At 56.2% G+C, this 10,730-nt stretch overlaps 2 protein-coding genes across 2 annotated transcripts in view; both read left to right on the top strand.

The window, feature by feature from the left end:
• ALDH1L1 (aldehyde dehydrogenase 1 family, member L1) overlaps nucleotides 1-2,421 on the top strand; it is a 36,390-nt gene extending 33,969 nt beyond the window's left edge. The window contains exons 21-23 of the mRNA XM_004692195.2: nucleotides 256-438; nucleotides 1,238-1,437; nucleotides 2,201-2,421. Of these exons, the coding sequence (XP_004692252.1) occupies nucleotides 256-438; nucleotides 1,238-1,437; nucleotides 2,201-2,256 (439 nt within the window). The 3' untranslated portion in view covers nucleotides 2,257-2,421. The remainder of the gene's footprint in view (nucleotides 1-255; nucleotides 439-1,237; nucleotides 1,438-2,200) is intronic.
• Nucleotides 2,422-8,970: 6,549 nt separating this feature from the next.
• Nucleotides 8,971-10,730, top strand: part of SLC41A3 (solute carrier family 41, member 3) — a 21,930-nt gene continuing 20,170 nt past the window's right edge. Inside the window, exon 1 of the mRNA XM_004692315.2 lies at nucleotides 8,971-9,047. The gene's annotated coding sequence lies outside the window, so the exon portion shown is untranslated. The remainder of the gene's footprint in view (nucleotides 9,048-10,730) is intronic.

Raw genomic sequence — 10,730 nt, 5'->3', positions numbered from 1 at the left:
TCGGTCTGGCTCCCAGAGAGTACCAACTCATCACATCATCACAGGGTCCCAGTCCTTCTAACCCCAGACAGCCACCTCCCCTCCCCCACCTTTCTGGAATCATCTATCGATCAAGTCATCTGAGTGCAAGGAGCAGGAGCTCAAGCAAGGACTGCATGCTGTCCTCAGCAGTGCTTCACCGGAAGGGCTGTGAGACGCACACAGAATCACAGTCAACACAGGCACCCTTCACCTGACATGGTGTCTACCCCATAGGTGGCGAGAATCACGGTGCTCTAGTGGGACGTGGGGCCAGCGGGACCCACCTGCCCGGGGCAATATCTCCCCTGCAGGTTTCTTCTTCGAGCCAACCGTTTTCACAGACGTGGAGGACCACATGTTCATAGCCAAGGAGGAGTCCTTCGGGCCGGTCATGATCATCTCTCGCTTTGCTGATGGGTAGGGAGTCGAGTCCGCTCTGTCTTGAGGACCTGCTTCTTTCCTGGACTTCCTGGGGTCTTTGCGTGAGCCCAGTGGGGTGGGGAGCAGGCGCCAGAAGAAGAACTCAGAGTGGGGGCTGAGGACACACCTGTCAACCACTGAGGGGAGGTGAGCCGGGGCGGGTGGAGCTTCTGTCCTGCCCCAGTGTCCCGCACGTCACTCTGGCTGTCTCCCTCAGTATGCGGGGCTCTGTTCTGACAAACTGCCCCGAAACTCAGCGGCTGGGAATAGCTGCGGTGGTTATTTCACTGTAATCACGGTTCCCTGGGGCTGAGCGGCCTCTGCTCTGAGCCACTTCGGGAACTCCCGCGGGGCGCCAGAGTGGCCCCGAGTGGGCTGCAAGCTCTCTCCACGACTTAGTTTCCACGAGAGGACCTTAAAGCCGATTGCAAGACGCCCCTCACCCTCAAAACACTATACAACTCACTGTTAAAAAAACAAAATTGTCATAGGCTGACTTCGTTAGAATAGGACATTTTTCTGCGACTTTCCAAGTACGCCTTGTGCCCGGCCTCCACACCAGGGGAGTGCCCGGCGCTGTGCCTGTCCCTGTATGTGTAGGGGCCCCATCTGCCCCCCTGGGAAGCACCCCCGGGTCCATAAAGTGATGACCGGAAGCCCGTGGTCAGCCGCGTGCGAATGTGACTTCACCCCGATTCCTTCTCCTTCCTCACTCTTCTCGCTGCTGCCTGTCTCCTTGGCACTGGCTGTGCGCCTGACCCTCCCTCATGGGGTTCTTCCCGGATTTCCCCTGCAGTGACGTGGACATGGTGCTGTCTCGAGCCAATGCCACGGAATTCGGCCTGGCCTCTGGCGTCTTCACCAGGGACCTCAGCAAGGCCCTGTACGTCAGCGATAAGCTGGAAGCAGGCACCGTGTTCATCAACACGTACAACAAGACTGACGTGGCCGCCCCCTTTGGCGGGTTCAAGCAGTCGGGATTCGGCAAAGACCTGGGTAACTGAGTCCTAGACATCCATTAGCAGCCACTGGGCGAGGGCCTGTGCCAGGGCCAGGGGCGTCTGTGAAGATATGGGGTGGGGGTGTGTCACCCCGCAGGGTTTGGGCTCTGTTGCTTGCTGCATCTGCCTGGTGATCCTGCAGCTCCTCCCATTCTCCGGCCCTGGGTCCTGCACAGAGAGGACCCACAAATTAGAGTCCTCTCAGCTCACCTGGCACAGAGACCCCAGCTGCTGTAGTGAGGCCCCGGGGGGCCACTGTTCACGAGTCAGGGTGGGGCGGGGTCTGTCCGGCACCCATAGGCTGAGACACCTAGCGCAGAGCTCAGCCATGTCCCGGGCCCCTTCTCACAGTGCAGTGTGAGCTGCAATTAGCTGGGGGGCAGCAATTCAATGGGGAGAGCCAAGGTGGCACATGGTTATCAGAAGGGCAGTAGGAGAGCCTGGGGCTGATGAGGCTGTGCTCCCTGCAAGGAGGTGGTTGTCGGGAGTGGGGGGTGGTGGAAGTTTCTGAAACAGTGGCCCCTGTATTGCTGCTGGATGCCTGCCTGCCCACAACACACACTCGTGCACACCACCTGCACACACATAAGCTCCCTCGCGAGCCGTCCGTTTCTCACCTGTAACGGCCTGACTCAGGGCCCACGTGGTTGTGCAGGGGTCTGGTGAGGTAATACTAGGGCAGGGCCTGGAGCAGGGCTGAGGCAGGAACCATGATGGCGACACCGTGTCCCGAAGGTGCGGTGTGTGTGGTCTTACAGGAGAGGCCGCCCTGAACGAGTACCTGCGAGTCAAGACTGTTACTTTTGAGTACTGAAGAGAGGCCCGAGAGGAAGCCTCGTCTCCACCGTGTGTCCTTTCCTTGCTCGACCTGACCGTCTTCTGTGGGCCAGTGGAGCTGGGCACCCTGTTCCGTGCCCGTCCAGTTAAAGCCGCCCTGGCTGGGGGAGAATAAAGGGCAAATAAAGGTTCCGACCAGCAGTGGCTGACACCCCTTGTCCTTCTCTCCCTTCTGTGGTTACCCTGGCAATCCTGCAAGTCCCAGCACGAGTCAAGTTCCCCACCCACGGGGGAGTCAGGTTGGGGGTAGACAGGAGTGAGCTGTGGGTGCACATCAGCTCCAGCCTCAGGAAGCAAGCTCTGAAGTGGATGTGGGGATGCCAGCTTCTCACGAGAACTTAGCTGCCAGAGAGCCAGCAACGCCGACTGCCACAGCCCTAGAGCATCCAGTCTTAAGTCTTGCTGCCCACAGAAGGGAAGAAATGTGCCTGTCACCTCACCTCAGCTTTTGGATGCTCCAAAGGTGTCCAGTTGGCCATGCCCCGTGCTGGCTGGTGGCAGCCCACCGCCCTCAGAGGACCCCTGCCCCTGGGAAAAGCTGCCTCCACACAGCGACTCTGAGAGAGCGGATGAGTCCCAAGTATGTGAGGAGAACCACGCAGCTTTCCCCTCCTCTGTGTTCTCCGCTTCACCTGCACAGAAAACACTTCACTGTGTAACACTTCTGGTCACCACACATGGTTTTTTTCCACAACAAGTGATTCCCAGTGACACCGGTGGGGTGAGTGTAGTCTCCACAGGTTAAGGATTCAGTCCCACAAGACTGCTCCCTCTGTACCACAGATGCCAATCACATGGAGGCCCCAGTCACAAACAGCCGTACCCAACTCAGCAACAAACTGGAGGCTCAACGCCCCCTCCGGCTCCATGATGTGGCTGGAGCAGCTCACAGAACTAGCAGATATGATCAAGCATATGATGAACAGCCAGGTGCAGCCTCTGGCACAGGGGGGGACCCCAGCACAGAAGCCTCTGTCCTATGGCGTGGGGGGGGGGCGTCACCCTCCTGGCACAGGGATGTGTTCGCCAACTGAGCTCTCCAACCCTGTAACTTGGATGGAGGCTTGTCTCTGTAGGCTTGAGTTCCTCCAGCTCCAACCCTTCTCATCTCCCTGGAAAATGAGAGTGTGAGGTGGACAATTCCAGGCTTCTAATCATGTCTTGGTCCTCCACTAGAAGCCATCCAGGAGTCTACCCCAAGTTCCTCATTAGAACAGAGATGCCCCCCCCCACCCCGCCCCAGTGTCTTACCCCTCAGGAACTTACACGGACTTCAGGGGCCTGTGCCAGGAGTCACAGCAGAGGCCAGCCCACATGTCTGTCATCTCACAAGGATGCAGGAGACTCTCAGTCATCTCCCATTTCCTTTTCTTTATTCCCTTGTTGTCTTAAGTCACAGGATCTCAAATTTTACCTGGACATAGGGCGGCCCCAAGGAAAGAGCGTCCAGTCTTTGGTCATGGAACCAAAAGCAGCAGAAATAATGTGAGCAGAGGCAACAGTTGCCCTCCTTTAAAGCTACGCCATGTTGTCACTCTCCCTCTCCCCGCCTTGGGCAGGAAGCGGCCCCAGGACTTGGTGCTGGTGCTGCCCAGGCCTGCAGCTAAGATGGTGGCTGGGGAGGAGAACAGACAGCTTGATGGAAAAGCCACACACCCCGCTCAAGAAAATGCATATCAGTAGTGGTGACTCACCGGTCTGGAGAACTAAAGTTTCACCACTCTCCTGGGTATTTCAAAAATGCATTTCTTTCTCACTGTGCTAGCAGAGGAGTTTGAGGCCATTTCAAACTATATTAAATGAAATAAAAACATGCATAAGCAAATGGGGGCAAAGAAGAATGGGGAAGAAGGAGAAAGAAGGAGTGCAGCTGGCCCACAAGCTAACTCAGAGCTTTCTAGTGCTGAGACCCGGGAAGCTGCCAGTGACCTAATTCAGAGCATCCGTAGGATAGAACAGGCCAGTTTTGCTGAGGTCAACATAAAAAGCCATCTTAGGAGTTCTCCAGGAAAATGTTTTATGATGTGTTGAGCACTCTCCATGCGATTTTACAGGGGGTGGCAGGGCTTGGACATCTGCCCCAAGGGAGGCGGGGCGTCTGCTTAAAACAACCTGCAGGAGCATTCTGTAGGGCTGGGGCACCCCGGGGTGTGGGGGTGTGGAGAGCCCGGATGCTGGGGCCAGACTAGTTCTGTTTGATTCGATTCACCAAGGGAAATGTAATGTGCAGAAGCATCATCAGAGACAGCCCTGCCTCTTTGAAGAAGATATGTCTTGATGTGGTATAGAGGGGCCTCTGAGGTTGTTCAGGATCAAATGATGTCACTGATTGTCCTGTGAAGTAGAGACCTCTGACATGGTGGGGGAGTGAGCAGAGAATGCCGCCTGCTCTGGGGGAAGGAGAGGATGGGGACCCTCAGCAGAGCACCCACAGTCTCCAGAGTGTGTGGTACAGGTCCCCTTCCTTTCCCCTCCAAAGTCAGTAATTCCCCACTGTTCGTTCCTCTTGCCCTTGACTGGTCCCCTTTGGGCAAATCCAAAGAGGAGGAGGTTCGAAGCCAAAAGGACACAGACAGAGCAGAACGCAGGAACAATGTTACGAGAACATCCGGTCATGCAAACGTGGAGGTCTTGTTTGGACTGCTTGTATGTAAGTCATCCTGCGTGTGTGTCAGTAATCCTGTGTGTATGTCAGTCATTCTGCGTGTACAACAGTCATCCTGTGTGCGCGTCAGTCGTCCTGTGTGTACGTCAGTCATCCTGCATGTACATCAGTCATCCTGCCAAAATGCTGCTTCCCCAAGAGAATGTGAAGGCGCTTGGCACTTTGGGCATCTGCCCTCCAACCTCTGAGGGCAGCCAGGTGGCACCAGTGATCACAGCCATGGTGTGATCACATGGGGCTGCAGAGTGGGGCCAGGAGTGAAGTAACCTATGAACTGTATTCCAGAGGGGAAGGAGTTTAACAATAACATATTTAAAACCTGAGGACCCACATCTCCCTATAGACTTGAAATGCTCACATGATGCAGGCCGATAGCAGAGCAATTCCCTCAGAGTTTGGTGTGTGGAAGACACCTAAAATGACTAGGAATGTTCCTGCTGCTGAACATGCCTCTTCCTGGCCTTACGTGAATTGCTGACTTTTTCTGTGCCTCAGTCCCCTCAGCTGTGAAAAGTGGCGGTGTTTTGAAAACACCCAGCACTCAACAAGGAGAGAGACACTAGCCTCAGTATGTTCTGAGGAGTGGATTAGCTCCTTTTCTGGGCCTAGTTTACACTGAAATTTTATTTGTTCATTGAAAAATTAGAATGGAGTGCCTCTTGGAAAAAAAGGATAAAAAGAGACCACACCATCTGTTTGCCTTGCCCGGCAGTGCCGAGGACAGGAATGGGTCTCATCAGATAATCACTGACCTCCTGACTAGAGCTAAATTCTCTGCAATGGGTCATCTTCTAGGGGGAAAAAAAAAAGTAGATTGTTTCACATAGTCAAGAACCTGACCGAATTCACTAACTTTTGGATAAATGTGGAAAAGCCTCAAAAGGGTGACCTCTTAAACCGTTCCGGATTGGGAGCTTACAAACTCAGAGACTTTTCTCTTTGACACTGCATGCCCACCATGGGTTGTCTTATTTGGGGGGGGGTGGGGGGCTTCTTCCATCGCTGAGACACTCTTTACTGGCAGTGCCAGTCTGTTTCTATCTCCAACCCACCGTCCACACTGGCCAGAGTGCCCACCCACGCCAAGGCCAGAAGTTTAGTCTCTAAGTGCCCAGACCAGTGGGTGGAATAAACCACTCACCCCAATGAAAGGCTCTCAGCTCTGACCCGGAGAGAGTTCCCTATTAGTGTTATGAAGCAGATAATTTTCTCGCCTGTGTTCCAGAGCATAGAAAAAGATGGAAGACTTTCTCATTCTTTCTGTGGCACTGGGACAACCTGTCCTTGGCCCCATCGCTGCCCCACTCCCCACCAGCATGGAAGTGGCCCAGGCCTCTTTTGGGAGGGAGAGAAAAAGCTGCATTTTCTGGATGGGGAGATAGGCTTTCCGAGGCTCCAGTGCCTGGTGACTAGCTATCCCAGGTTGCTTCCTTTTTGCCAGCTGCTCTTCAAAGTCAGCAAAAGTAGCGTGAGTATTTTTAGTGTAGGCTCAGTTACCTTAGGCCCTTGGAGGCCTGGGATTCTGGGATGTGTTCTCAGCAGCCCAGTGCTGCCCCCAGGGGCAGGGAGCACCAGAATACTCATCTTTTGAGGGGCTGTTCCCTCCTGAAGCCCTGGGCTGGGCTGTGTCCTGGAAGAGAACATTCCTACCTCCAGGGAGACCAGCAGCTTCAATGAAGAATAAGCCGGAGTCCATGTCCCTCCAGGAGCCAGAGTCCAGCCACACATGCCCTAACAGAGAAGTCCATTTCTGGCTGGTAAGCAATTTGGGGGTGGAGAAAACTCCCAGCTCGGTAGCAGGGGGGCCTCATACCAAAGCAGGGTTTCCTTGACCTTCAAAGTCCAGCACTGCCAGACACTCCCTGGTGGGCAAGCCAGGAAAAGGGGCTGGTAGAGTCCACTCTGCCTGCCCCTTCTGTGGTGACGTGCTGTGACTCGCAGTGGGGACATGTGTTGGAAAGCTTTCATAAATGCAAGGCTTTCTTTCCTTCCCACATGAACACTGGTGCTGGTGTTCAAGGTTTTGCACATTGCAGGAGGGTTCTGAGTGGTGGCATTATCCTTTCTTCCTGGCAGTTCTGAGCCAGGACGCACTGAGGTGGTGGTCTGGGCCCTGGGTCCAGAGAGCTCCTGCAGCCCTGTTCCACCTTGACCAGGCCCTGGGTCCCTCCTTCCATCAGGGGGTCTCTGATCTGGCAGGAGATATGGGGAATTCTTGCAGCATAGGTGGGCTGGCTAGTGTGCTGGGCACGAACCCAGACCCCAATGGGCAGCATGCCAAAGGGGGCCTGTGAGGGCCCCCTTTCATTCCTTAAAATGTTACATGTAAACTTGCTACTGTAAGTTTAATATCTAAGAAGAGCTAATGCACAGCACAGTCATCTTCCTCCTGAAACACCATCTATAGCATCTCTCCTTAAGCACTTACTGTTGGGGAGGAAACCATGTTCATCTGCCTTTCCAGGTTCTTCAGCTGGAAAGTAATTAAATGGATATGAAGTGAAATTAACAGGAGAAAAAGCAAATTTCATTGTGTATGTGGGAGGCCCACACAGACATAAGGAGCCCAAAGATATTCTGGCAAAATGAGGTGTAAGTGTCTTCCTGGACTAAGGAGATAGGGTAGGGTCTGGGGCTCCAGAGGGAAGGAAAGTGATTCCCAGGAAGATGAGGAAGGCACAAGTTTGGTAACGGGGCACAGGGAGGTATGAGAACACCCCAGCCTGCAGAGTGCCCTTCTGGCTTACTGCAGTGGGGCCACCTTCTTGGTAGACAGCCCTGGCCTTTGTGTTCCTCCAGAACAGGCCCTTGCAAATAAAGGGCTTGATTTGCACTTGAACCCTAGTCTCAAGGTCACCGTGGGCTCCAGGGACCTCCTAAAGCACTGTCTGGTCTGGTCTGTTCTGTCTGTGACTTACTGGGGATCCACAGATGAGCAGATCCCTTCCCTGGGGGAAGTCACAGCCTGACAGGCAGAAATGTCATGCTAATATAGCACCGTCATGCGGTTCAGCGGTGCTGAGGGACTTCAGAAAGGAGGCCAAGGTTTGACATTTCTGGAGGAAGTCCCAAGCAGAATCCACCGCTGAGCAGAGCAGCATCTGTGTCTGTGGGGGGTGGGGAGGGGGAGGGCTGGGCAGGAGGCTGAGGGCAGGCCAGGGGCAGGTGAGATTGTGGGAAGTGATGGAGGGCCTGAGTGCCAAAGACACTTCGGGATCATTCTTGGGCTGGCCCCTTCACTCCAGAAATCCAATCTGGGAGCCATGCACAGGTATTCCGGAATGTTGGTGGGGTGGCCGGGATGGGTTGGGGAGTTGGGGGGTGGAAGCCAGCAAAACAGACCTCATCAGCCTGAGTTATACAAACACAACTATTAAATGTCTGTCGGATGCTTGGAAGTTATTCCGGGGGGGGAAAAAAAAAGATGAAAGGTGTGTGTGTGCGCGCGTGCGCTTCAGTGTATTTGGGGGCTACCCATGTGCGGGGGAGAGAAGGCTAAAGACAGCCCATGGGAAAACGGGGTCATGGGCTGTCCTATTTCCCTATGTCGGAACATTTCCCCAGCAAAACATTAATTCTGGGTCTGATGGTGGGTGGGGCGTCTGTGCCTCGGGGATGCCTGGCCTTCGCGCGCCCTCCTCACCGGCCTTCCTCCCAGGCCCTTTCTCGGTAAACCAGGGCTCAGCAGCAGTCACCCCACCCAGCTAAGGCCGAGACCAGCATTTGCTGTAACGAAGGACGCGGGCGCTGGGCACGCTCAGGAAAGGCTGAGTTTTCGGGGTCCTCCAGGGAGAGGGGGGCTGGCGGCCACGAGCCTCGCGGACCTCCCCTCCACACTGCCCAGGCGCTTGGGACGCGCGTGGGGTGTGCGCGGCCACCCGGCGTCGGGGAGGGCTTGGCGGGGCGGGCTGCGCGGGTCCCCGCCCCCAGGACGGCCCCGCCCCCCGCGTTGGTGGGTGCCCGGGTTCGCGCGGCCTAGGGGCGGTGCCCGAGGGCCGGGCAGGGCGGGGCTGCCCGGCCCTTCCCGCTTCCTCCGCCAGGCCTCCAGGCCGCGCGGTCCTTGGCTGTCCGGAGCAGCGGCCGCCGGCCCGGCGGGGAATCGGGTAAGCGCAGCCCTCTGGGCGGGGCGCGGGATGCCGGGGCGGGGTGCACGGAAGACGAGGTGAACCATGCGGGTGGTTTCTGAGAGGTGCCAGAGTGGGTTGCACAGACGATAGTGTGATCCTAGAGGGGGCCTGGAGCAGAGCGGGGGCCGGGCTGGGGGCGCACCCCCCACACACTCCTTTCCCGCTGTGACTGCTGCCCATGCAGCTTCTGCAGCCCCTGATGGAGCAGAACCCACTAATCAGGAACTCCCGAGGTCGGTCAGCCGGTGCGTTCTCACAGGATGCTGCTGTAGCTTAAGTACCACTCAGGGACCCCAAACAGCGCTTTGAGGGGTTTGACCGGGTTCCCGCCGGCGGCCCTGTGAAGCAAATGCATTCTTCTATTTTTAACGCCCATTTAATCCCCATCAGGCAGGTGCTGTTCGCCCCACTTAAGGGAGGGGGCAGTGGAGGCCACAACTAACTTTTCCGAGGCCTCCCGCACAGGCCTGGGTTGGGCCTCACAGCTCCTGGAGAGCTCTCCAGGTGGCCTGTGCCGGGAGGAGGGCTGCCATCTCCCAGCCAGGTGGTGGTCCAGACGGCCTGGACCCTCTTTGTTCCAGCCCGACCCAGCTGGTGACACTGTCAGAATCTTTGCAAGCTGAGGGGCCAGACGCCCCTGCTGGTGCCCGGAGGATGAGTGACCTCACACAGTGGTATTGTCAGTTCAGACAGCCGACCCCAGAGCTCCCACCCAGCCCTCATAAGGGGCTCCAAGCACTGCACCCCACTTCATGGGTTCTCACTCCACACTGTGGCCTCTCGTTCATTGTGATGGAGCCAGGCCTCTAGCACCACCTCGGGTTCTAGCACCAGCCGGGGGTGAGAATCCCTGCCTTAGAGTCAGGGGTGATCCCTCAGCTTTGCTCGGCCCCGTGGGGCCAAAGGATGTGGGGTTCCCTGTGTCCCCAGCCCACCTCTGACACGTCCTGCCTTCAGGCCCAGGTGTGATCACCTGGATGGTTTTATTGACCCAAGTGACATTTGCACACATTCTTCCCCCACAGCCCTCCCAGGAAGCCCCAGGCCCGTGACCGCTGTCATGGTGATGTGAGATCCTTGTTGGTGGACCACCGTGTCCCCATTCTATAAGGGGCACAGACAGGTGGTAGTGACTGGTGTTGCCCAGTGCAGATTCTGACCCAGGTGACCCCCTCTCCCTCCCAAGCTCACCCCTGGGGAGCTTTGCACCCCTCAACAAGCTAGAAAGGATGGGCACAGCAGTTGTGGGGTGCTTTTACCCACCATTCCTCAGCATGCGTTCCTCATGCCACAGTTTCTCTGTGTTCTCAGAGTCCCTGTGCCTGTGGGGTTCTGTCTTGTCCTCAGCACAGCTGTGCTAGTGTTCAGGGTTTGTTTCCTTCTGCACACAAGGCACAGCTGTGCCTTGTGGGGTGGGGGACATTTGGGTACTGAATAGTCACTGTCATATCACCTTTCACAGAGGTGACCCCTCTGCTGGCTGCACAGCAGCGTGGTGGGCCCTGGGCCATCTGGGGTGCGATAAGGCCCCTCCTGGGCTGGCTGAGTGGCTTCCCCAGTCCTTAGACTTGTCCAGCCTGGGTTGGACACTAATTCTCCTTCCCTCTTCTGGCATTTGTGTTCTCTGCTGCTCTGTAGGAGTTCCTATATATATATATA

The sequence above is a fragment of the Condylura cristata genome, unplaced genomic scaffold (assembly GCF_000260355.1).
Source record: "Condylura cristata isolate star-nosed mole 26May11 unplaced genomic scaffold, ConCri1.0 scaffold00033, whole genome shotgun sequence".
NCBI classification, from domain to species: Eukaryota; Metazoa; Chordata; class Mammalia; order Eulipotyphla; family Talpidae; genus Condylura; species Condylura cristata.
The sequence above is the reverse complement of the archived record's forward strand: the minus strand, read 5'-3'. Positions and strand labels throughout refer to the sequence as shown.